General features: G+C 38.2%; 1 protein-coding gene across 7 annotated transcripts in view; it reads left to right on the forward strand.

Annotated features, from left to right (window-relative positions):
* LOC122574640 overlaps positions 1-27,935 on the forward strand; it is a 248,895-nt gene that overhangs the window by 171,581 nt on the left and 49,379 nt on the right. For all 7 annotated transcript variants that reach the window (XM_043742428.1, XM_043742423.1, XM_043742424.1 and 4 more), the window contains one exon: positions 21,464-21,542. In XM_043742428.1, the coding sequence (XP_043598363.1) occupies positions 21,464-21,542 (79 nt within the window). The remainder of the gene's footprint in view (positions 1-21,463; positions 21,543-27,935) is intronic.

The following is a 27,935-nucleotide window of genomic DNA, read 5'->3' on the forward strand; positions in this document are numbered from 1 at the left end:
ATTACCTGCAGAAGTGCTATAAAACGTACATCTACAGTGACGTTTATGAGAATTGGGCTTTTATTCCCTTTTTATATTCCGCTTTCCTTTCTCTCTCTCTCTCTCTCTCTCTCTCTCTCTCTCTCTCTTTTCATGAACAGATGTTCATCAAGCCCGTCGAGCACATTTATTTTGTTTTCCAGAGCGATTCTTTCTGCCCACTGCATCTGCTTTTAATTACAAAGATAAATATTTTAAAATTGAATCGAGTGATTCAAGAAAATTCAAAGGGAGCACGCGAACGAATTTCGCGCGGTTCACGCGGATAATTTTATCGATTAGCTTATCGGTATCAGCCGTGTAATATACGTAAAATCGAATTTACCATGGCATTTATTTCTTTCATGTGCTCCAAGTTTTCCAATCGTATTCATTTATTGATAACGCAACATTATGGTCGACTGTTTTTCTTCGCATTATGCGTTTTATATTACATAGAAAGCGGTTAACAGTGAAGTACCTCGATTTCAGCCCATTAGTATGCGTTCGTTAACAGGATTATATAAAAATTGATAGCATTGACAGAGGATGCTGTAAATCTGGATATGTACGAACAGGATTTGTTTCCATATCTGTGCATTCTTAACGTTTCTGCGTCAGCGGTTATATCCCTGGTAGATATGCGAAACTTTTAACAGCTATATACGGTGTTCCATACGATATTTTACAATGATTTTCCTGGAAAGTAATTTGGGAGACACATTTTTGATTCGATCGGGTATTTTTGTTAGGAAAGTTCTTTCGAATCGGATCGAAACGAGTTTTATCGATCCTTTAGGTAATGTTTACTTTTTATCACCCAATTTTAAATCACTCTTTTATAGCTCTTTTTATCACCTAAATCAAGCTTTTTAGAGTTCGCTTGTTTGGCTCTTTGCGAGTGTAAAGTTTTAGTAGGGCTCTCCAGGTATATAATATTTTGAAGTAAAAAATTTTTCCTCGGATCTAGGCAAAAGTAGAAAACTTTGTTAAAATGCAACGTAATCAAGTAAAAAGGGAATTAGTCCAGATAGTTGAGTATTAAAATCGATGATTTGAATTTCATTTAATATTATAAAAATGTTGTTGCGTTTAGTTGCAGATTATAGATTGACTAACAATGGACAGAATATTAGCAATGTGACATGATATAATCTTTGTCTTTAAATGTCCCGTAGTGTCTTCTTTGTTTAACAAATTTTGAAAATAAAGACATTATCTCCGGTACCCCCGCTATCTTCGACATAGGATTTTCGAAAACTCTCCGTCTGCTCAAACCTATCCACCTTTTCATATTTCAAACGTCGAAGTGTATACATAGAAGTAAAATGCATTGTATCTTGTAACTTTTGTGTTCGCTCCTCTTTAATGTTTAAAATCTCTTCTGTATTTTCTCCTCTACAAGCACTCTTCATCCTTTTACCTTGAAGCAGTCCTTTTTTCCTCAATCTGTCAAGTGGAATCAAACCTTTATCGTGAAACAGTTACTTTATAAAATGTTTCATTAACCATACGGTACGATAGAAATTCTATAAATACGTCCTAAGGTTTCGTGAAAATGTCGTAGTCATGCATAATTTTATGTATATTTTTCTTTGAGTCACGTTCGGTAGCCAACTATCCTTCTGCTTAAAATATATTTAATTTAACTTGTTATTTTTTACCATGGTCTACTCTATTGCTCAGTTATTAAAGTTATTAAAATTAAAATTAAAAAATTAGTTTTCAAACATTACAGTACGATATGCGCGCATGTAATTAAGAAATCAAAGGAACATTCCTCACAGAGGTGGCAGAGAAATTTTTTCTTAACTCGATCTGTCTAGCAACCCCGAGATAAAAGTGCAACGCTTAAAAAGTCCTGGTGCAGACGTCGGAATAAATTTGGAATTCCAGGTTGAAAGACTGAAAGAACATCAGCATCAACAAAGCTCTCCTCCGGTAGTTCATAAATCTCCGGGACTGTAATCTGGCAATCGAAGTTTTCTAATCATCCTCACGCAAGACATTCCAACGTAGTTTATATCGGGACGATATTCGAGGTGTTGCGAGTTGGCAGTCGCATGAAATACGACTTCTTCCACTGCAGCCGTCGACTTCTTGAAATTGGAGAATCCAAACGGGGGGCTTTGCCATGCAAAGACCCGGTTCTATTTCTCCTCGCGATATTTACGATACGTGCCCCTGTTTGATTGATACGAAAAACACATTGGTTCTCTATTAATAATTTCATCGGGAGTTCCAATTGGCAAAATTTCGAAATGCTGAAATTACGGATGTGTATTAATAACCGAGAACTGTCCAACTCTTTCCGATCGTACGATATTTGTTACGGTTTCTCGGATTAATTAAGGAAACTTCTGTATAAAGTGAATATATTAATGATAGATTACGTGGATGTTTTATAATAAACTGTAATTTTAATTATACACCGGAACGGTGTAATATCTATAATATTAATTTCAAAGAGATTGTGAAATGTTATTTAATACCGAAGAGATATTATTCCCAACTTTTCAACTTCGTCGTTTTATATTACCAAATGATTTATCGGTTTTCGATTTAAATCGAAATATTCTTAGTAGCTTCTTTGTTTAAAAAAAACATTGAAATTTTTAATAAAAATGCCAATGAAAATATCTAATAAGAAATTCTTTTTCGATAAATCTAAAAGCCCGATAGTCTTAGATATTTGGTATTAAGTACAATCTCCATTTCTTCTTTTCAATCGTACATTCCTTTTATCCGATCGCCTAAGCACAGAAAAGAACATCGTGGCGCGTTTAATCTCGCAGTCGATACAGAATGCGTTTCTAGCTTGGATTCTACCCTCAACGAAGGTTAATGAATTCGATCTAGTATAACTCCCGCGAGATCATTCCCCGCTGATGAAAAACGACGCTCGTTTGCACGGATCTGCGTTAAAAAGACATATTTTTGGCGTATTCCGGTAAATTTAGTCGCTTTACAGAATGTCGAATGAAGATTAACCATCTCTTTTAAATGCATACGTTGTTTTTTGCATGCAAAGCAACGTCCACACGTAATAAATGAAACGTACAATTTCAAAGAAAATTACCAACCCAAATTAATACACGATCCTGGCGCTTCCCTTTGTTCCGCGTGAATCAGGACATTTAATAACAGGTTTTTTTCGATATAGTCGACAATCATAACTAATATATGAGGCAATTTTTAAAGTGACTTTTGGCTTTTAGAGAATCGCGACATATGTGGCGAACAAACGTTGATATTACTTACGCTCCCGTTTGATATCGCGTTCCTGTAATATTTTACTCGTTACTGTTGTTCCCCAAAACGCAGAATTGTTCTGCATAATGTCGTCCTGTGTGTTGTGTTAATGCAACTAGAGAATATTCATTGATTCAATCGTGCTTTGAAGGCAAACGTTTGTTATCGGTGTTCTATTGTTTTCTACATACGAAGGTTTATGGAACAATTATTCGAAACCGAGCCATTACGTTCCAAATTTTGCGATTAAACACATTGCGCTCTTTTTTTTTACAGGAGCCTTTCGACTAGACGTGACTAACAATAAAAATCACCTAACCGATCAATGCTTCAAAAATGAAATTAAAAATTAAATCACCGGAGTGTGTACTCCGAGGGAAGGGACAAATACTTCCTTCAGCGTGTACACAATTTTTTTTATCGCGAAAACTCACTTCTGCGAGGAAAAGAGAAGACAGCGAAATCCACTCCTATCACCGAACCCAAGCACTAGCCACTATAAATCTTCAGGAGGGACAATGTTTCGAATGTTCAGCAGATCGAGGTCCCAGTAGATCGAACGTGTATCTCGGCTATACGTTACTTCCGCTTGAAATAGTATTCGGGGGTGGTCTTCTTCGATCAGGCAGCAGACAGGGTTAATATTTAAAAGTGCCACGCAATTTGGCAGGAGCGTGCTGGTGATTCCTGATTGTCCCGTCGAGATTTCGATAGGACGGATCCTGAAGGAAAAGGCAATGCGGTCACGTGATTGGCTGATTGGCCTGACCAATTTCTAAGTCCAGGCACGCCATACACCGCGACTCTAACTCAACAACGAGAACGCTCGACTAGGGCCTGACTAGAATTTTTTCCATGTAATTACGTCTACGTACGTTCGAGTCCCTGGCCCTGCCGCCATGACACTACCATGACTCGCTTCTTTTATTCCTTCCGAAGGCCTGTGTCACTGCGGTGAAGCTAAATCATCTTTGGAATGAGTGGCCGATATACCGTGCTTGCGCATTCCCTCGTGTACAGGTTACGGTTTTCCAATCGTTTTGCCCGATTTTCCTGCCGAACCTGCCGTTCCTATCCTCGTCTGATTTATTTTGTCTCCACGAAACGCGACACGTGCCTCTATTCCTTCTCCAAACTGTAATTGCAAACCTATCACGTTCGATACTTCCTTCGAACGTTTCTCGAGGTGTTTCGTTTTTGAGACTACACTGCTGCTAGTGATTTTAGAGATAAAATCCGCCCTAAATTCCAGCATTCTGATTTAGATTTGAATTTATAAGTGAAAATCAATAGATTACTTAATGTTATCAGAGAACTCTATCGTAAGGGTTAGTTGTAAAGGTTACTTTTGAAATTATAAATGAGACCTTTAACTTTTATATTTATAAGATATGCAGGTACTGAAAATGCTCGACGTATGAAAAAATATAAATTCAGAATCTACTCGTTGTTTAAAAGCTTCTTCCTATTCAACCACATTTTCTTTTCCTATTTTTTGGCTTCAAGTTTTGTATCTATTTACTCTCCTTTGCCGTACACACTATATATCTACAACTTAGCAAAACTTTTACAGTAAATCCAAAACTTTCTGTCCTGCTTTTTCGCATTTTTTCCTACCTCCTCTCTTTTTCTCGTACATTTTAGCTGCTCTTGTTACAAGATTTCCACTTATTCATGATTTATAACCTACCTTTTTTGTTAGTATGAAAAAAAAATGAAAAGTTCCTGTTGAAAAAAAAGAGAGACGCTATTTGTTACAGAAGCGTGCAAGGATTTACGCTTGGCGTATTCCTCGATCTCTCGCGATTTTCCCATTTGGTCCACTAAATTTTCGCCACTTCCGTTTTGTTTGCATAAAAGATCCTCCCTCGCTGTTGAAATTTCAACCGAGTTTAGTCTTCGGATTAAAGAGTTTAGTGTACAAGTTTCATGTAAACCAAACCAACAGACTTTTCTATTCAGAATATGCACGCGTTGCTTTTTTCTCGCTTTGAAATTTTAAAAATTTCCCCTGCGAATTCTAAATATGGATTTATATATTTCATAACATTTGTATTTTAAAAGTTAGATCATTTATTTTACGGTATATCCCATTTCTTCTCGTTTCTAATTTTCTTAACGTCGTTCATTAATGCGATTTCAATTTCTAAAGACAAGAAACTTAAACTCGTGGAAGAAGGTTGGCAGGAAGGTTGGGTAACATGCGGAGATATTTTTGAAAAGCCGCAGAGCGTGACAGGGAAAGTCGGTTTTCCGGTTACGTGCGAAAGATTTGTTGAAGTTAGATTAGCCGTACGCCGTACGCGTTCTCGCGCCATCGACTTTGTAGATTCACCTCGTTTCACCGAACTTTAAACAGCTTGTGTGTTACTGCTCGGGAGAAATTGATTGGAATAATAACTTTTCGCTTCGAGGGCGACCAACGGGCGAAAAGTTTGGGAAAGCTTTGCACGTATCCTGCCATACAGGACAGCGTTATAGAAGTTTGCTGTAACAAAGCCCATTGGACAGACGTTTCTTTATTCCTGGCAATCTAATTCGCCACGAAAATTCTTGTCGAGTAAATCGAAAAAAAGCACAATGTTCGCCATTGTGCGCCAGCCGGTAAGAAAAACAATTGCCTGTTACTGACATTAAACGTCCTTTGTACGGATGTCTCCCTTTGACAACGTACCGCAAATTCTTTACGTTTTTAAATATAATCCTCGTTCATTTGTTAGCCGTTACAAGGTAACGATAAACAAATTATTTCAGTCTTGGTTACAATATACATATATGCATATGGCGGTGAATTGTATCAGACTGGTGTTAGTTGAGTTCGAAATTGTTTCCTCTCGTACCAAACGTAATTTCTCATATCGGAAATTATTAATTTTATATCGTTCGTAGAGAAGAATTTGATGAATCGAATATATTTTGAAATTGTGATTGGGATTGAATCCGAATGACATTTTTCACTGTACCGGTGATCGATGCCATTGACCAGCTCGAAGAAATTAAAGACAGAGAAGTAATATCGAGTGCAGCTCAAACGTTATGATAAGCGGAACAGATAACAAATGTTGGTCCATGAATTATTCAGACGTTGCAAAGTGTTTATATTTTAAAATGACGCAGCGACATTAATATTGCATAACGCGAAAGTGGCTTGATGCCCCAGAAAGTCGCTTCAGATTCCAAACTTTCCGCGATGCACAAATATCACTCGTTGGTTACTAATATTTTCGTATAAAGAGCTCGCAAGGCGATGCTCCCATTTATTTGGATATTTCATCTCGTTTTGATTTGTTTTCTGACTGGAATTACCTTCTGATGGGCATGCATTGTACAACTGCGTATATCAATTAACTTGCAATAGTTTATAAATATAAAGGTTCAGTATTCTTACAAGCAAAGTATAAATGTAAACAAGCAGAAGAAGAGGAAAGTGGAAGCAAAATAATAATTGAAACATATTTTGAAGTTTTTCCTTGGGTAGACACAGGGATGGAATAGATGGTTTCATTTCCTTATGTGAGAAAAATCGTTTCTCATACAGAATTCGATTGTCATCCATGCCATTTGCAATCTCCATCCTCGACCATCCCGATTCACTCGAAGTGCAGCTTTTTTCACTTGGTTTCCATTATTCTATTTATTTACCCGGACCCATAAGTTATATCAATATTATCTTTCGACGTCAAGGGTTTATAGGTTCGTATCTCATATCTCACACTGCCGTTTCCAACGTGTATTGCTTCCTTTCCGAATGGTCTTTCCTGTTTCGTTAACTCGCATACCGATTTGTTTTATATCATCTGTCAGAGAATGCAAAAATCGCACGAAATATCGAGTGTCTTATATTGCGATTTCCACTCGACGATCCAATCAATTTGCCAGGAATAAAAAATTCGAGAGTGTACAATAAAAATTTTAAATCGACCGTGGATATCTTTTAAAGATAAAAATGTAGATTCTTTGCATATTCCAAATTTTATACAGAGTTTTTGCGAAAAAAGTAATTATGAAAATTACTAGATTGTTAAATTTTAAAAAATGTTATTGTATCTTCTCTTGGAATAGCTAATTACTGATATTTATCATAATTAATACTATATTAATAATAATTATTTACACCAGTTTATTAACATCGAAATATGAAATGTATCGATCGACTAATTAAAACGGAAACCTTTTTGTACAAAAAGTTGAATCTCATTGGAAGCATCGATTCAAGACATCGATTCAAGACATCGATTCAGGCCATCGAAAACACTTCCCGAGTTGGAAAAGTCGAATTATTTATGCTCGGTCACATCGATTTCAGTCAGAAGACTGAGCGGAGTTTGGCGCTTAACTTAAGCACGAATCAAGAATAAGTGATTGCACGCGTTTAAATATTCGTCGCATTTAAATTCAAACGGAAACGAATGTAACCAGAACTTGCGTGAACAAGACATCTTTGGTAGACTGTTGAGAATCTTTTCACGTACACTCACCATGGCGGAATGGCATTTGGCAAGTAAATGGTTTTTTATCCAGTAACTATCTTGTTGAATAGCCGACAGTAATGGTAAATTTATGCTCGAGCAGCTTTACAGCTTTGCTACTGTCATGGAAGATGTACGCTGATTACATAACGTTCCCACTACAATACGTATTTGTAGAAAAGCTCATAGTCTTACAGATTTTGTTACAAAGTAATCTTAGCTCCACGTATGAATCCTGTGGATAATTAATTTGCTAAAAAGCAACTGAAGGTTGATTTACTATGATATCCGCTTCAGAACTGTTGCCATCTACGAATATAATTCCTTAAAATTCATTGCGTTTCCTCTGTAATATATTCTCGTCCTGTTTCCTATTGATCTGCGCTCGATATTTCCACGATATATCGAAGGTGGTGACCCAGCCGGGATGTCGAAGAATCGAGGCGGGCTACGCACGTGCGTAAATTCACGGATCACGTGTGCACCGGCTGCCCTGGAATGCGGGAGTAGGTACAAATTGCGGCCATTACTCTCGCCGCGAGGCAACCGGTTCCCCTCTTTGCACCCCTCGCGAAGGACGCGAGACTATTGTGTATGAAATGATTATGGCGGTGCGGTATGAGGTCGCGAGGCCGTGCACAGCCGTTCGTCACTTAGATTGGCTCGTTGGCAGTTACAAAAGGCGGTAGTCGCGCGCGCTGCTACTGCGATTATACGCGCACGAGCTTCGTCTGTGTAGATGCTTGTCCACTTGATAAGAGATTGCCATGATTGTGCGCCTCCACAAGTTCCATGATGGTTAGGATTGTTAGGTATTTTGGGTAGACGATCGTTGGTCTGGATTTCTTAGTCCCAACAGCTTTTGTACGTGCCAAAAAATGTAGTTAGGGTTAAAGGTTCTGGTGAACGAACGAAAATCGAATAAAATGTAGGGAACTGGAATTACAATAAAGTGGAATTTACTTGTTTCAAAACATATCGGTAGTGCTGTTTAAATGCTTATTCTTTGCCCCGCTTCAACATGTAATCCGATTAACAATATTCCCTTTGAATGTAAAGAACGTAACAGGCTAGGTAATTAAGAGTACAGCGATGGAAAACGCGTTTTGTAACGAAACGACACGACGCACGTGTTTCGCGATATGCTCGTGCGGATGAAAATGCTGCGTACTCTGGGAATCAAGGAGAAACGAGGAAAAACCAGGAAGAAAGAGGAAATAGGAAGGATAAAGCAATGGTTTCGGAAACACGACGTTCTCTGTTACGTAAAAAGTGATACTTGCAGTATTCAGCGCAGTTGTCGGTTCAATTTTAAATACTTTTTCACAAAAATATGCAATCCATTTGATCAGATTTACGAGAGCAGGAAAGGGAAGTCGGGGAGAAAAAAAACTGTTCTACCGCGATAACAGTGAATATCCATTGAGCAAGGGCCCGGAGGGGGTAGCTTTCATCAGTTTTAAATACGCCATTTAAAAGCGCAGAAATCCTTTAATTCTTTTGGCTCCGTTGGTTCGTTGCTGCTGGCTGCTACCGCTTAAAGCTCGTCCGAACGTAGCGGGGAGGGGGACGGAGTCCCTATTCAACAGACGCAACATCAAAGAACCCAATCACGTGTTTTGTTCACGAAAATTTCCGTAGGTTGCGCGCAGGTGCTTATAACACTTGCTTCGTTAATTATACGCCAAACTAAAATACATTTCGTCGACATGGTGCAGTCAATGAGCCCGGCTGCGTTCAAGGGAGCGAGACGGACGCACGAGTGCGCGCGCGTACACACACACACACACACCTTACATCCACGGTCAAATTTACTCCCTTTCAACATTTTCTACGCCGGGGCTATGGCTGAATTCGCGAGGTAAACTTTGCCTGTAGCGCCGAAGTAGTCGTGCTTTTCCACGTTAGAGCAGTTAAGAGGCTAAGAACCGCCCTTTAGCCGCAGCATTCAGACAACTACGATCTCCTTTCCCTTCTTCCTATCTTCATCCCTTTATTCGTACACTCTACCCTCTCCTTGCCATTCTTCTTCCTTTCTCTCTGCATTTTCCATTCTTTGTCCTCTACCTTCTGGGTCGTTTCTCTTCTCTTTCGTTCTTTTCTTCTTTTCTTTTTATGCATTTTCTTCTCCTCCTTTACTTTTACTTCTACTTTGTTAGAAGAAATCTCTAGCAGCACGGAAATAGGCTTGGTACAATATTAGCCGGCTAATTAAAATCATTCGGAACGATCTCGGCAGGATCTCGACGTCGTCGTTAGGAAGGCGGTGAAAATGGAATCTGCATATTCAAAGGTAGCCACATCGGAGTGTGTAGGTAACTGTGCGTTAGGTACGAAATGAAGTAACAGCGTAGCCGGGGTCGCGGCAGAGACGCAGAGAAACGATGTCTGTCTTGGGGCAGATGGTATGATTATTCGTAAGTCACGGAGGGATTAATTAACGAGAAAGAGGGTTCGCATGTAGCTCGTTCCGACAGGTTTTTCTGTCGTGGAAATTAGAGGGATTCGGCGTTGCGGTTTATGCCGTGTAATTTGAACAGGATTTCACGCTCAGATCTTACGCTTCTGCGGAACACAGCTGCGAAGGGAAGTTATTTGAGCGGGTCAGTTCAATCTTGAAGCAAAATGATGAAACGTAAATAGGGCGAAAGTGCCGGTTTCCACTTTTTCTTCGATGTAATTTCCGCTGGTTTTCGTGAATTATTCCTCTCGCCGCTAACTTTTCCACCTTTTTAATCAAACCAAGGCGGAAATATTAACGGTACCAACGATATTAGATTTTTCCTATTACATTGCTGAATGAATCAAAGCTAAACCACCGAAACAGTGACATGCTAATAATATCGAAAGAATACCAGGAATCTATTTCAAATTGAAAACCATTGGGACACAGCACAGTCGTAGATTTCTAGAGTTCTTCGTAAACACCTTTAGAGCTCAATTTCCTTGCTCGTTATCGTTCCACGGTAATCGAGACTAGTTGCACCCATCCGACTTCCAAGTACCGTTTTCTTGCCGACCGGCGCAACTCCTTTTATCGACATGTTTCTCGACAAAATATCTTTGTTTAACAAGTCGCCGGCATTTAATAAAACGAAAAAAAGGCACCAGACGGTGGAACAGAGGGAAGAGAAATACTTATTTAACAGGTTACCTTTATGCAGGGCGCAGGGAAAGCTCGAGGGAAGCTCAGACGTAAGGGTGGCAAACTGGTACATCCGCGCAGACGGATTGACCAACGAATTCAGGCAAGCACGATACGCATATAAAAGGACCCTGTTCCGTTGAAGTAGCTAGAAACGTAGCTACCGTTCAATACAGTTCGTTTGAATGCGCCGCTTTCAGTGGCCCTTACCACGCAGTTACAACCCTCTTCTTTCTTCCAACTGTTCTTTACTTTTCTCTTACTCTGCCTGTATCCTTCTCGAACTGATCACGAGACGATGCTTAAATGCAAGAAAAAAGTACCGACGAACTAAAGAGGTGGAAAGGAAAGAATTAAGCTGCGTTCCATGGTTTGCTACGGTTCCTCGGGTGGAAGGTGTTTTCGTTGCGTGCCTTCGTCGAAATCCGAACATTTTACGGAGATCTTTGATCTTGCATGGCGGTTTCTAAAGCTTCGATGGTCTGGAAAACTGGATAACCGTTTTCGTTTATAAAGTTGAACTTTCTCTTTGAATTTTACTCCCCATATTTTACTGTCTATTTGAAATCTATTTGACAATATTATGGATATATAAGATATTATGAATAAATTCATAAATTTGAAAATATTTCCCCTTGGTTTTTAATAGTTAATTATATCGCAAATCGTTGGTTCAATCTAAATATTGTAAATGTGAAACTTTGGTAAGGTTAAAGACTCGTAATTTAATTGAACGTTGGTTTAAAATGGTTTAGCCATTTCAAGATTCGACTACCGAACGTAAAATCACGTTTAAAGCAAGCAATCATATTACTTCGGGCGATCCAAATTTCGCATGTTTGATTTTAATTACCAGTCTGGCTAAACGGCTGTCCTGTCGCGGATTTCTAGCATTTCTAGTATTAACAACTCGGATATTCATGTCGCTCGTCAGTTTACGCGATGATAGCCGCCAAGTCATTCTCAAACTGTGCACGAAGACCGCACCGGTGTTAGCCGCAACCGTGCAAACGTCAAAAACGTCGTTCCCGCAACAGGACTTCCGTACAAGGTTTCACTTCCGTATATACGTCTCTTGCCACTGATCTATGCCGTTTGTTGTGACTAAATAATATTAGTCTGCTGAAACTTGACGAGTTGTCTAATTAACGAAATTGTTCAATTAATATTTCCTGAAATGGTATAAGAATCATTTTCTGATACAGAAATGGCAAATTTGTTATCGTAAAGGACCTAGGAGATTGGATTTTGAGAACTAAAAATTAATCGTAATTAATATCGTAGATGTTCGTCAATGTTTGAAAGAAAATGTTACTAAAAGAGCAATTGGAAATTGGATGCCTTCAATAACTTGAGAGACACGTTTAGAAATGTCATTGAAAATTCAGCAGAACTTAGCTATTGGGATTTAAATTCTAATCAGATTTATTCGCCAAATTAACGATTGCTATATAATTCAGATTGTCGAAAATGACGACTTGAAATATTTCAACTGCTGTGCGAGAAAATTGCAATCTTCCATAGACAAGTTCCGAATTGAAAATAATTGTTGAGATAGTTTTGTAACGAGCGGAATAAGTGATAGCTTGAGCGTGCAAAATCAAGAGAATATGATAGATGAGGCAGAACATCCCATACAAGTTGCACCAATTTTTATCGTGCGACAATTGACACGTGTGGTTTTGCATTGTCTTGGTCAACCACGTGTGAAATTGTGCCAGGCCAATGAGTTGTACAATTGACGGTTAATTAATCAACAATACCAGGTTAGGCCAATTAAATTGAGATTGATAACCGTTGCTTAAACTCAGATCCATCTCGCTGCGAAAAGCAAAACGAATTTTCTGCTTAATCCGACATAATACGTAATCTCCAACCTACTGCTAGTAGAAAAAATCTGACATAGTCAGCCACCACTCAGCGACTTTCTATCGGTGCGTAAACAAAATTACTGCAGAAAGACTTATCGCATGATATAAATATCATTGAAAATACGATAGTCATAGTTAAGGGATGTGGAAGGAGAGTAAAAAGTTCTGAGACTTCTTCCGTTCACGAGAAAACAGCCGCGAGTTTTCACCGACGAAGGATTAACATGTGTTCACGATAAATCCACGTTTTAACATCCGGTTATCACGGAACGAAGTTTCCGTTTCACGGCATAAAACACGATGGTTACCACGTACGTACGCGCTCTGTTCACAGAAAAGACGAAACAACTTCTAACTACCGTTATAAATAATGAGGTGCAATTAAAGGGGCCAGAAGGATAAAGCCTCGTAGGAAAAAGTGTAGGGAAACGAGGGAAACACTATCGTGTCGCGGTTAGATATATCGTAGTGCGTGTCTGATGAGCTGATCAGGGGAGGAAGCTTGGACTGGCTGGTACGAAACTTTGTTGAAACGCTCCGAACAGCCGTGGGTTTCTGTGTGCACGTGCACAGAGAAACACCGGAACAGTTCTATGAATTTCGTGAACGAGCCTGAGCTCTCTGTAGCAGGAAGGGTTATAATTGTGAAGAGGTTGTTGGAGTAATATCGCATGAAATGCGTCATTTGCGATGTAATAAATAATGGTAATTAATATTTCGAATATTAATCTCTCAATTCCGAGAGACACAGTGGAAAATAGTAAAAAGAATATGGTAATGCTAATTAATAATAAACGCAGGCGAGTTAATGAAATTCTTTTTTGTTATTTTCTCCACCTATTTGCAAGTTTATAATATATACGTTTATAATAAAACGCTATGAAACAAAGAGTTTTATTTTGAAATGGCAAAAGTTGTAAATTTCAACGGTAGTATTCTTCCTTTCTCCATATTTTTTAATAAAATTCATTTATTGCAAAGACAATAGGATAAACAATTTTTCTGTTATTGTCAATGGAGTACAAAATATTAATACATCGAAATATTTGAGTTATTCGATTTGTCAGGGTTCTTATCTCCTTTTAAATTTTTGGTTATAAAATATATCGTGGATAGACGAATTCTAAAAGTGGTATTAAAATATTATGAGTGATAAACGATGCAGATTAAACGTGAAATACTACATAATGAACGAATGATAAATATTAAACGTTCAAATGATATAGGCTTTGCTTGCTCGGTATTAAGGGTTTTTGTGGAATGTTTGTTTAATAAAATGACGCTGTAGGATTATTATCAATTACCTCGCGCTTTTGACGCTGTAGGAAAATGTTATTTATCAATGTATAATGTAAATTCCTCGTGCCGTTTGTCAAATAATAATTTCACGTAGGAATCTGTGTAACAGTGGAACGAAGAACTCCCGTTGTAAAATAATTATTTATTTAATAACGATAAAAGATTGGCAATCAGTTTATTCAGACCGGTGTTGGTCGATATTACTTCAGAGAAGATCAAGCACGATTTTCCCCTTAATTTGCTTAAATTGCGCCACACTCTCGTGACACTTGCTATTCTCAAAGCAGAGCAAACATTAATGGCTTCCTTCACTTCACTTTCATTTTTCTTCCTGACCTTTCTGTCCGTAATGACCATAAGCAGCTTATAACTCAGTCCGTTTGTCTTTATGAAAACGTGACGATTATCATTTAGTGTCGTTTACTGGTATTATTTGCATTCACGCGTAGACTCCTCGGGAAATATCAGGAGATGTAAAAGCAACAGGTCATTTGATATTTTAAGACACGAACATCTTCCCTTTGTTCGAAATAAATAATTCGCAACTAAATGGATAAAACAGGAAATATCGTTAAAATAGTTTCTATTAAATATCGACCCATTTATTTCGTAGATTTTGTATTGTAAAAATTGTAATCTCTGAAGGTTGCTTTCTATTAAAATATATTATTTTCCTTGCTCGAATTTTCTCTCCAATAATTAAATTTATACATTTTTCATCACATCTCCATTATCAAAGTTTTCCAATCAAACAAAGATGTCTTTTGAAAACTCTCGCTAGTCAAGCTGAAAGTTCTAAAGAATACAACCACCTCAAGCAGGAGCAAAGAATACTTATAGCGAAAGTTTGCATCCCTCTTTCATGTATATTAGAATTCTTCGCATATTTTTGAAACGTACCATGGAAGAAACTGAATTACCATGTAACTAGGGTTGGGACAAAGCTCAATTTTCACCAACCTTCAAGAAACATATGCACATCACCAGTCTACGGTCTAATAGAAGTTGCATCAGTTTCCTCGTTAAATCTTGCAGTCGCAACTTGCATACGTTCTTTAACTTTACCATCTCCTTTTCACGCCATGCCTTAACGTCTGTCACATAATGCACACGCTTCATCGTTAGCCTGTCTCAAAGAATCATTTCTAATTTTACCGAAGCTTAACAACGAATGTCGTATTTCACGAAACGATCGCCCATCTAATAGAATCCGAACTGCTAATCTGTCTGGCGCTTCTACGAGTCTATTCCTTCTTCCCGCACTGTGATGCGTTCGATGCTTTGACTAATTGTTGAAAACTTTAATGCTTCGAGTAATCGAAAATAAAATAGAATATATTTCACTATTTTATTCGCGAATCGAACTTCCAGTGTGTTATATGCGAGTTCACTTATGCATATTCGGCTATGTAGGAATATGGCTTTCATTTTCGTGACAGAAGCGCATTGTTCATAAAATGATTCGACCCGTTCTTTATGAAATGCATACAAATTTCTCATTTCAAACTTGGAATCGCTTCAAAACCTATACGATAAATTGCATGAAATAATAAAGAAATTAAACAATTTTTAAGCCAACCTGAAATTGTCAATTTTTTTTTTATTCATGCGTTTTGTTCCTCGATACTCTCCATTGATATTCGTTCTATAATACACTCTATGTTAATAGGAAAAAAATTATTCCTAAAGTCAATTTCAAGCGTGAAATCACGGTTTCCCCGTGAAATTCACGCACCTGGATTACTCTTATCTGGAAAAGTTGACTTGTCACATCCGCTACGCGACGCATGAATCATCATTTTACTCTCGTCTGCGAAGCTGCATTAATTGGCAACATTCCAATTACCGGATTATCTACTCGAAACAACTCGGCAATTTGCGGTGCAATTTTATCCAGCCATATCGGTCAGAGAACTGTCAGTTATTTTCACCTCGAATTCTCATTCTCGTCACGTAGCGGACAGCATGACGAACGTTGCGATTTGTTACATTACACTCGTTCGTTTTATCGCAGCCATTGAATAGCTGAAGAATTGTCAAGTGGTAGTGGGAAGCGGCGTAAAACACCAGGAATGATATTTTTCAAAATGAGCAGGAAACGATCTCGTACGTTAATGGCCATGCTGTTTGCTTATTAAATAAAAATTGTTGCCTGTGGTCTCCCTTCTACAATTGAGCTAACAATGTTAGGGAAATTTTTCGAGTCGTTACAAAATACCAACAATAATAAATCTTTTTCTATAAAACAACTGAAATTCTGAAACATAAATTTTATAAAGTACAAATCAGCCGATTATACACTAGTAGCTTTTCATCTGTAAGATAATTTATGAAAAACGCGAGAACGTTAACTCCGAAACTTTATGAGAAGAAACAATATCTTGAATAAACTTTCTGAACGAATCATTAGAAGCGTTTTCTGGAAAACAATTCGATCACATTGATAATATTATCACCTTCGATGATACAATTTGACCCGGAATATAGACTCTTTAATGCTTACTGTAAATCGTATCTCAATCCCCCAATTACATCGTAGCACGCATTTATTGCCGGTGGTTAGAACATGGCGCGCGAGTCAGGCGCGCCGCTTTGAATCGCTTTCTGGAAGTATTAATTAGCGAAATTCTAATTAACGTATTAACACCGCGAGACAACTTACCAACACCGTATCGCATTATATCCCGTCGCTCAGACGGCAAACTCGCTAGTTATATCTGCTACAAATTTCTCTCTCTTCATTCGATCCAAAACCTCTCGAGCTTTGCCTGTCTGTCTGGCCATAGAACGAGCACGTATTATGCATCAGCTTTCGCTATGAAATTTTCCTCAAACATATAGAATAGATAATAAGCCCAGATACAACGTGGATTATGAATGAAGTCTTATTTTTACTCGTAGAGTATGCTACCATCCTTTGCGGAAGAAACCTGTAATACCCTTGTGTAGAAAGCATCAATATAGGTAAAGGAGGATGATCAAAAAGTGCCAAATTCGTATCTTCGGACGCCGAAAATCCTAATAAGGTGTTATCCTATGAGAACGAATGTATCGTCAGTTAAAATTTATGACAAATATGATGGGAAAGTTAGAAGAAATGAATGAAAAGTTGGCGAAGCCCCGAAAGGGGAATTGGAACTTTCTTATTTTGAATGATTATAACTTCCAAATGAATGTATTAAATGCGAAAACTCAAGCGCTGTTTTGCAAAGGAAAGTCAGTATTTCTATAGTATGTAAAAACATATCGCTCAAATTGTTAATTAATAACCGTCGACTTGGTCTGCATTTTTTATAACTTTTCCATCACAATTGCAATAAATGGTTGTACTTTCATACCTTAGAAATCATAGAATGACGCCTTATTAGAATTTTAGATGCCCGAAGGAATACAAACGATCTTTTTAACCGTCCTCCTTTTGTCTTGTAATAGGAGTAGCTACATTATACTGCGTGTAAATCTTAATTGCTCAAATTGATGGATAAAACAGAGTGGATGGTCGAAGGAAGACATAACAGTTACGCATCGACGAGCCACGGTCACTCGTTGTCGTGGTTCCCCCTGACGGGATTGTTGTCGTTTCATGGCCATGCAGCTTCGTAACGGGGCAAACGTCAGCGACAATGGTCGTTTTATTAGAAAGTTCGGAGGCAGGGAAGCGGCTGATCATTATGCAGCTCGCGTTGTCATATTCCATTACCGTGGCTGCCGGTTACAGATGCAGCTGCCGCGGTTAGTTCGAAGAACAATTCGCAACGCGATATAGGAGCCGGCATCACCCTTCAACCGTGCTTGCAGATGACATCGATACTCGACTTCCGCCTCCGCACCCAGGCGTTTGTAGCCTCTCGGTTTCCATCGCAAGCACGATTCACCATCGAGCAAACTTTACCGTGTTTCGACGACAACGACGACGACGACGACGACGACGACGACGACGACGATGGAAACGACTGGGAAGCGGATAACGCGCGTACGCGACCAACAATACACGTGTTGATTTCTCAGAACTCTACGAGATAGTCTGTAATCCGTATTTGTTGTAAAACTGATACACTGGCGGCTGTTTAGTCCTTTTGGAAAGATCGTTCGAATGTTTTTTAATTCCTTTTACGATATTTTTCCTTCCTTCGGATACTCTGGAATAAGACGGTATAGAAAATATTTTTAAAGCAGTAATCCAGCCTGATTTAATCAAGAAAAGATGAAAGATTGTAATGTTATTCTATATTTTTAAAATTACGATTTACATTACGATTTCATCTTCCAGTGAAGGAACGATCAAATAAATATTTCTGTGCATCAATTATGTGAATCTTTTTGTGTTTTAACGTTTAAATGCTGAAAATGTTACATCTATGTATCGTTATGAATTACTGATGGTTCGTACGGTATTGTATTAATTAGGTGATTGGAGGACATCGGAGATAAAAGTTGAATCGGTACCCATGTTTAAAAAGAAATTCTCATATTCCTCAGAGTCAATAAACGCACTATAATTTTGAGCGGGTTCTACAACGTAAAATCACGCAAGTTCAAATATACATACGTTATTGTTAGCATGGAAACGTTTGGTTTCTTTTTAAAATATTCTCTATTTCTGCGAACAGCATATCGGTTCCAGAGCAGAGTTCAACAGATTTATATTATTCGTCACATTTATATTCCGCGGCAGTTCCAGAGATAGAGAGGACTAGTCGAAATAATTTCATTCGATGAAACGGTCATTCATACGAGCAGAGTTGGAACTTGGCGGTTGAATGGCATTTTTATGCATATCGCAGATTGCACAGTTGGAAAAGTCAACTGGAAGCAAAATCTGGCATTCGGGAACGACGTGGAGAAGGAAATAGGATACAGGCTGGATATTTAACCAAGATTATGGCAGCTCGTTTGGTGAAACATTCGCGGAAGTTAAGCGCCTTTCTCGGTCGCCGACACCGGTCTGTTTTAGGTAACTCCGAGTACGTCGCTGAGATAATTCTTATCAGACTGCCTGGCTGTTTTAACGTTAGCCAATTCTAATTTCTTCGAGCTCGATACGCATTGAGAGCCAAGGTTTACGCGCCCGTACGAACGTTACTGAAAGAAATTCTACTAGTCGTAGAATTGATCGAAACTTACCTTTTCTTTTTAGTCGAATTATTTTTTTACAAAAATGTGTATTTCACTATCATGCGCGAATTGTTAATTAACCTAATCGATCAAAGTGCCTGGATATGCCTAAAGTCGAAATCGATTGGTATTTGTAATAATGTAGTGGTTGAAATAGATGTTAAGATAAAGACAGGAAATAATTTAGGTATTGTTAAAGTAAATGTTGTCGTGTAGTTCATTCGCGTCTAATTAGTGTAGGTAATATCTTTACAGTAGGTAGTATATTAATACATACGTTTATTGCGTTATTTTACGTAGAACGTGTGTCAACTAATATTAACTTGTTCATTTACATTAATTCCACATCAACTGCTAACGAATATTCTGATTTAATACACATTTGTGTATTGCATTTGCAACGTTCGGGCGTTGTATGCACTCGGTAAACAACAGCACAAGTAAATACATGCTACCATAGAGATTAGTTTACAACCACGCAGAAAACAGAAATTATTCAAACATTAATATTCCATAGTTGGAACGTCTGTGAATACTGCTCCGTAACTATAATTAGGAGACTATGAACAATTCTCTTGAAAAATTCATCCTTTAAAATGTTAGTATTAGCTCGTGCCATTTTTTTTATACGTTAAAAATCCAATTACTTTTCCTCTCAAGATTTAAGAAAATTGTTAACCATAACATTACGTATCACAGAAATTAGATATTTTTACCGGTGACCACGAAAATAGCCTAATTATAAGTCATATATTTTCCGTTCTGAAATATGTAGTTTTGCCTTGAACGAGCAAACTGAATTCTCTTTAACGACTTTAATCTTTAATCAACTCGATCCAACAGTTCAATTTCTACTACTTTGCAAAGATGGTTTCGGATTATCGTAATGTAAATAGACGCAAAGTAAGTGATAAGCTCGTTCTTTTTAGACTCTCTACTTAAACCACATACATAATCATCGGTACATTTTTGTGGTAGATTTGTAGTCAACGTGTCGTTTTGTTTCAAGGTGTCATAAAAGTGAACGAATCATTTAGCTTGACTGGCATGCGAACAATTTCCCCCTTTATATGTACAAGTAGCCATCATAATCGAGCTGACTTTTAGCTATGGTAGATTATGTGTACACCCTTCTGGTTCTATCTGTACGACGTGTTTGGTTAGGTTACACAAAGGATGGGTCTGTGTTGTGTTTCGCACTGGCTACACACCCACTGGAGTCAGCTGGCTTGGTACCCTGTCTAAGATTATGTTTGTGCTCTTTGTCAGCAGGAAATCATTATTTTCGATAATAGAGAGGTAGTTAGAAATTGTGGTTAATTTTCGAGAATCCGCGATAAAAATTGCTTACACAATACCGCGAACATATTTTTAATCAAAGAAAATATAGTAGTTAACTGAAGACATTATACAAGCATGTGCATTTAATCATATCATACGATCACGGAACTTCTTATTTTTATTCAATCTCGAGTTAACTACATACTTGAAAAGAGTAAAACAACCTCTGAAAAGTTGTTCTGCTTAAAATATTTTCCAATCGAAGCACACCTCGTAAGGATTATAATTAAGCCAACGATCGATATATTGACCGGACGATGTTAGGTTTAAGGTGGATTAAAATAGATCTTTAGATATCCTCGATAATTTCATGAATCATCGGTTCGTTCAGAAGTAATTCGCATAAGCTGCTTCCAGTTCCATATCGAACGCAATGGGAAACGTGTCCAAGAACGAAATCCGCGAAGCCTATTCAGTACAACGCAGAGAATAGTCTTTCCTCATTTTTTTCCAGGCAAAGACAGGAAGAATGGATAATTCGCTGACACAACGGCTCAACTGTTCTGATCACTCGAACGAGCATCCATTATCCACCTTAGTGGTATCTAGTACGATACAGAAACGCACCGCAAAGGGACGAAATTAATAACTGTTTGCGGACACGTTAAGCCCCTTTGCAGCCGTCCGCTTTATTAATTTAAGCTGGCTATTAAGCCAGGAGACAGATTTCTATCGCGATTCTGCTGTTACACGCGCGACAATTGCTTCTCTTTTTACGATAAACGACCGTGCTGCACACGGTATTTAGCACAGCGTTTTAAGTGAATTCTGATTATTGTTAATACATCAGACTTGAAACTTAAATAAAGCTGAACTAAAATTTATGAAATTATAAATCCTCTTTACACGTTTTAAGCAAATATTTGATGCTTCTGTTTCTCTCTTTTCTCCGCGAAAATATTTAATATATTATTGCACAATGCTATAATGTATTTTTATCATTTTTGTTTCAGATGTCAACATGGTGGCCGAACCAAAACCCCATCAAACCGGACGCAAACGACAGAATGTAACCAAAACTGGCAACGATTGGTATGTGAACATACTTTCTCTAACTACGTATTATTAACACGTTTACTGATGAATGCTGTAAATGTAAGAAATATTTTGAATTATCGCTGTAACGTTAAAGATATCGAATATTCTATCGAACATACTGTTTATTCAAGTTAATTCCGTCCATCAATGAAACTACCATGATAGTCAGCGTATTAAAATTCAATTTTCGAAATAGTGTAAGCTAATATACACGGTATTGATATGAAACGTAACAAGATCCAATTTACATATTTCTGTTGCTGCTATTTGATAATGACAAGTAGCATTATCAAAAAGTAGTAAAAGAACCGGTTATAATCATTACGGAGAAAAAAGATAGGATCACATTAAAGTCCTTCTTATCCAAATTTGAAGATCAGATTTCGCGTGAACGTGAGTAATAAAGACATACACACTGTAGGAGTGCAAATAAAACGCGAATAATAAGTAGGAAGTTATCACACGAGGAAATTCGTAAATTCTAGTGGAAAATTGGGTTAGAGAGCGTCGATTGTGTCGGTCTGCCGGATGAAAAATGGCGTTCTTCTTCGGTCTGTTCCAAAAATCTGTAATGTCGCGCAAGACTTGGCAGCTAGCCTAAGCCTGCAGATCGCATCACGGACGAGGAAGTTGGTCGCGGGTCGCGCATAAATCTTCCACGTAAACGGAGAAGTCGCATTTCATTCGAAGGGCGACCGCTTGATCCTGTCGCCGTCACTGGCTCGAACCGTGAGATCGCCTTAAGAACAGCGCCAAACAAATGCTAAACTCGATCTAACTGGCCTGCTCTTCGCGTCATGCTTCTCGCTTGACGACGTGCTGAAACAGTGTTTTACGCGACGTACGTGACCATGAAATTGCGAGAACCTCTCAGCTCAACGAGAAACGCGTCACCCGGAAATGAAACAACGATAATCGCCGGCTAATCCGCCTGCACTCGCGATTGTTCAGCGTTTAGACTGATTAAGCTGACGCTTTTTGCCGGAAAAACGCTGGATGTATTAGAATCGCTTTGTTCCTAGACTTGTTTATTTCTCCATCGCGTTTTCTGACGGAATTTCGATTGTATATCGACAGATGGATTTTCTCAAAATTCGCCGAACGTTTGGAAGGTTCTCTCAAACGAAGTTCGAGGAGAGGACAGAGAAAGATGGATGATAGGGGGAACCACGGTCGTATTTCCTAGAAGGGAAATAACGTATGTACATTGTTATTATTCGATTCCTCGATAAAACGTGTTCGATATCCAAACGGTGAGTGAAAAGGAAGTGATATAGAAAGGTATATACTTCGGTTTATTAAATTTTTACTAGAATTTTAGCTATATCGGTAAAGTGAAATATAAAAGTGTATATAACAAAGAGATGTTAGCGTGAATATTTTAGCAGCAACTATGACATGACTTTCCACCTTTTAGGAACAAAAGATTAGAGATTGGAAGTTTTATACCTTTTTGGGGGGGAGGGTCACGTAAGAGCGTTGATCAATGGCGCTGATGGAGTATTTTATTAAAAAGATATATTTATGGTTAATGGAGCGGACTAATTTGAAGTGAAAGATAGCACGATCGAATTAACACGAAGAATCAAAAAATTCTTCATCGTTGAAAATTTTATTACCGCCTTCATCGTTCGTTTTAATATGCCACTATAATTCTCTGGTATTAAATTACTTTCTTGGAATCCAAGAAGCTGCAAATATTACTTTGATAACGCTTTTCCACCAATGAGAGCAGATAAAACAGGTTGTTTGTTGCTTTAAGGACAATGTCCCTGGGGAAGGCAGAATTCCGCAGGTTTCTGTAGGGAAACCGTGACATCTCGTATCGCGTCATCTGGTTTCACGATCTGCCGGCCGAAGAAAACGAGCCAGTCAACTCTGGCAACTGGTTAAAGTCCGCAAGCAAAGTGGACCGAGGGACACCGATTGTTTAGACCCTAAACTTTGGAGGGACATAGAGCGTGTTTGGTTGGTTGCACGAAACACAGTCTCTGTCCTCAGCTTGCGCGATAGTCGCTAATATAAAACGGCAGTAAACCGTGATTGTTAAAATTTAACGATCCACCCGTTTTTCGCTGCAATATTTCTCGCGTAGAGAATGAATTTTCCGGCGGTTCTCGCGTGACATTTAAAATTTGCCGAAACATGCGGCAAAATGCGGAATTGTGCGACTACTGAGTCTGACTGCTGCCTCGTTGTCGCTATTTTTTAGTTCCGCAGCAAATTGAAAGGAATAACGACGATCATTTTTCGACGATGGCCGAAACGGTCGCTTCGAAAAATTTTCGTCCCGTCGTTTGAAAAATATAGCACGGTTCCGTTGAAATACGCCCCCATGTTGTCCGCTACTCTTTCAAGCCAATAGACAAACGCAGAATTGGCCTGTTTGGAAATATTCAGTAAGATTTACTATGCAATGTCTTTAATTGACGTAAATTCCGATTTCAAATTTCCTTTCTTCTTTTTTTTCTTTTCTTCTCTTTTCGTAATTCTTATTCGCGGTTATTGCATCGAAAAATATTTCTACTGCGTACTTCGTGAATTATTACGTTTGCTTATTAAAATAAATTGACCGCTACGTGCAATTTTAACGTTTTTTTGTCAAAGATAATATTACAAGTTATAACATTTTTTTTCACATCGAATGTTCCGTAGGGAATATGTAGGTATATAACATATTATTAATACAAATTCAGAACTTTCTAGCTATAAAACGTGACATTTTCAGGAGCATATCGTGCAATATTAAAATTCGTATATTCTACAATACATAAGAAATGACGATGGAGTGGTGCATATGGTAGCGTGTTATCGATTTTTCAATAATTTCAGAAACAAAGCGAGACATTTCATAGATATATTATGTAAAATCGCATACAATCTTGGAATATGATATTCTTTCCATTAATATGGTTTATTTTCTAAATATTATTAATAAATACTGTGTGTTTTAAATGGGAATTTCGAATGTGAGTTTCATTAAGGTGTAAAAAAAATGCGCGTAATATTATTGACAATGGTCGCTTTCGCTATTTTCGGTGTGTGAAAATGTTTAAACGCGAGTAAAATGTTTCAACGAAATCCTATCTGAATTGAAATCCACTTGAAAATGGTTTTGAATTATTTTAAAAAATCCATGTTCCACGTTGTTGAATTTCAGTAAAGTTTCCAATGAGGAAAATTTTTGGAACTGGTACTCTTACCGTTTGAGTGTTGCTCGTTTCGCGGACATGATATTTGGATACTGTCAGAATTTAAAAATCTGCTAATCTGACCGTCTCTTTTCTCATATAGGGCGTTCTATTAAATTTTCGAACAAATTTTTCTTGCTACGTTGCACACCTGCATCAGCTTTTATTTCTAATTCGTGTTTCTATAATCCTAATGCATTTTGATATTCTATTTTCATTTATTTCTCCGGTATTTGTCGCTATATTTGTATAAATTATTACATTTCGTACGTGTAAAAATACAATTCACCAAAAAATAGGAGTTGCATAATTATTTAATTTCCAATCTTTTTGGTCCAATTTAAAATTCAAATTTCATGCAAAGAGAAAAGGGGTGATAATGAATAAATTTCCCTTAGAAAAAACAATAATGGCGGGGCGCAGAGGCGATCTCGTTCACGCGTCTGCCCTTCTACCGATGAAAATAATTGCTTGTACACGCAGCAGCTGTCCTCTTCATCAGCCGTACGTACCCATTGTCCGTCAGACGTTTTCACGGAATTGTCGGCTTTATAACGTCACGTCATTTACCGTCGAGGCATCTTGGAGCAGGGCGAAGTTGTTGTCTGGCTAACACAGCTGCTGGCCGCGAGACAGTAAAATCACCGTCCTAGCCATTGTGTCCATCATGATATGCAAGGCTGAAAATTTTACGAGGGATGAGAGGCTCAAAACTTAAACGAAAAACATCGTTAGTTAAGATTATACGATTTTCTAAAGCTTCTTGCTTTTCGTGTGCAATTAATCAATTAATTTTGGAAATCTCTGATGTACATACGTTTTAGGGTAATATTCAGTATGAATTATGTATTTAATCCTTGACGTTCTAAACAGTGTACGTTCACTAAAATGTTGCTACGGATAGAATATAGTTAGGATCTTGATGTTATGCACATATTTACCTACTTACGCTATTTCCATGTTACATATATTATGTAACATAATTCAGAACGTACGTATTAAAAAATTGAAGACGGGATATGCTATAGCATTAGTTTCGTGCCTTTCTTTCTTGTTTTGATTTTCATGTTGTACATTCCTTGATATAAATTACAGTGGCTGGTTTCGGTCAAAGGAGAAAAGAAATTTTTTACTCGCACACAGGATAACCGAATTAATATGATTTCACGAACTGGTCGAGAATTTTAAACGAAGAGCGTACTGTTAATGTAGGAATAAGTAATTAGACACGTACAAACTTAACTAGACTTTTAACAAGTTCGTTTTAATCTTCCCTCTCGAAGCGAGTTTCTCAGGGGTAACTTTCTATTCCTTTTCTGGTAATTGGCAATCATCCGGAGCGGCAGACTGCTGCAAATAATCAAAAAATTATGTATAACAGACAAATTAATAAACTACAAGGGCTAATATAATTTTACTAATATTAGCTCGACAAATTAGACGAAAGCCAAAGTTACACGAGTACCCTTAATTTATCAAATAAAATGAAAAAAAAAGCGATCGAATAATACAATTTTTTGTGAACACTGTCATCTTTGTCATTTTGACGAAAAAAAAAATAGAAATCAGAGTTTAAACGAACGTTCACTTTCGACCAATCGAATTACGTTCTCAAACTTCCTCTAAAAAAGAAAACCACCCTCTTTACAACCTCGTAACTCAACCAAAATTCCATCTCCGCAGACGTTCTGTTGAGACCAATCTGAAAACGTCAAGGCACAGGTAACTGCATAGTTGTACACCGCGGGATACCGCGGATGGTCTGACAGTTTCCGTGAACGTAAAAAGAGGCCGTGACAAGGGAGAAAGAGCAAGAGAGAAAGGAAGAAAAAGAGCGAAAGGGGAAGAGAAGGAGACAAAGCTGGAAAACATATTTCGCGCCGGCTGATGCATTATCCGTGAGATGTCTGCAACAGATAGTGTCGTGGGAAAACGTCGATAGCCCTTTTCGGGAATGAAGTCTATTCTCGGGCTTTTTCTTCCGTTTTCCACCGCTTACAATCTCGTTCTTCCTTCTTCTTTTTTTCCTCCTCTCTCCCTCCTTCTTCCACCCTATTTTACCCTCTTTTCTCGCGCCTCCTCTTTTTTCTACTTTTCCAGAAGATTCGCGCCGGCAGAAAGGCAGTTTCGCGACGATTTTCGCGTGTCCATTGAGAGAGACAGAGCGGGACTTTTTTTCCTCTGGTGGTCGTTGAACGGTCGCCACTTTTTTGATGACTCCTCGGCGACGTAATTTTCCGTCATCCAGCAACGAATGACGAGCGCGAAGAGCCTCCGCAAAAGTGACTATAATAGTTTCCACGCTGAACAATGCCCAGACTTCGAGAGTTTCGAGGTAAATGCGCGTACTGCTGCTGCTGGCTGGCGTTTCGCGTTGAAAGAAATTGTTCGTGAAGTACGTTGCCCGGAAAGATTCTTGCCCGATGCTCTCTTCTTCTGCCAGTTCTTTTCCTCCATCTTTTTCTTCTTCTTCTTCTTCTTCTTCGTCATCGTCGTCGTCGCCGTAGTCGTCGACGTCCTTTCGTTCTTCGTATTTTTCATTTCTTCTTTTTGTTTTGTCCGCGGGAGCATTCGTTTACTGATTCGAGGAAATAATATGGTTGGATGAAGAATATCCGAGGACGATCGCGATAGTGAAATTCGCAGTGCAAGCACTTGCGTCTGGGATTGCTAGATGTCGATGAACCTTCCTGAAAGGAACCTGGTTCTTAGATCTTCTTTGACGAAGTTTGAAATGGAACAGTTCTTTATTTTATTACGTTCGTCGAGCTCTTCCATAATTTACCGATCGTTTTTCATTCGAATTCGTGGTTATTAGATTGTATTCGAGGGAGTTATATACAGGGAACGAGAACATCGATCCGTTCCACAATCTTTAAATTCTAAGAAGTTGTTTTAATTATACAAGGCTTTAAAGAAAGGATCGAAAAGTTTAAACATAGCTCAATTAAAGCGATAAGTGGAAAATGTATGTATATATCAAACAATGTTCCACACATTGAATATACATTCATCGATTTATTATTTCAACCTGGAAATGTATTCAAGGAAACATCAAACGCCTCTCCAACAGCACGATAAAACTCGCAGATAGAAACAGCTCCAATCACTCTGCCCTCTGTTTGCGTCTCTTCACTTCGCCCACGCAACCTTAAATCAATTTCGACAATGTCATTGAACGAGACTGAAACAAGAT

The sequence above is a fragment of the Bombus pyrosoma genome, linkage group LG14, assembly GCF_014825855.1.
Source record: "Bombus pyrosoma isolate SC7728 linkage group LG14, ASM1482585v1, whole genome shotgun sequence".
Lineage (NCBI taxonomy): Eukaryota > Metazoa > Arthropoda > Insecta > Hymenoptera > Apidae > Bombus > Bombus pyrosoma.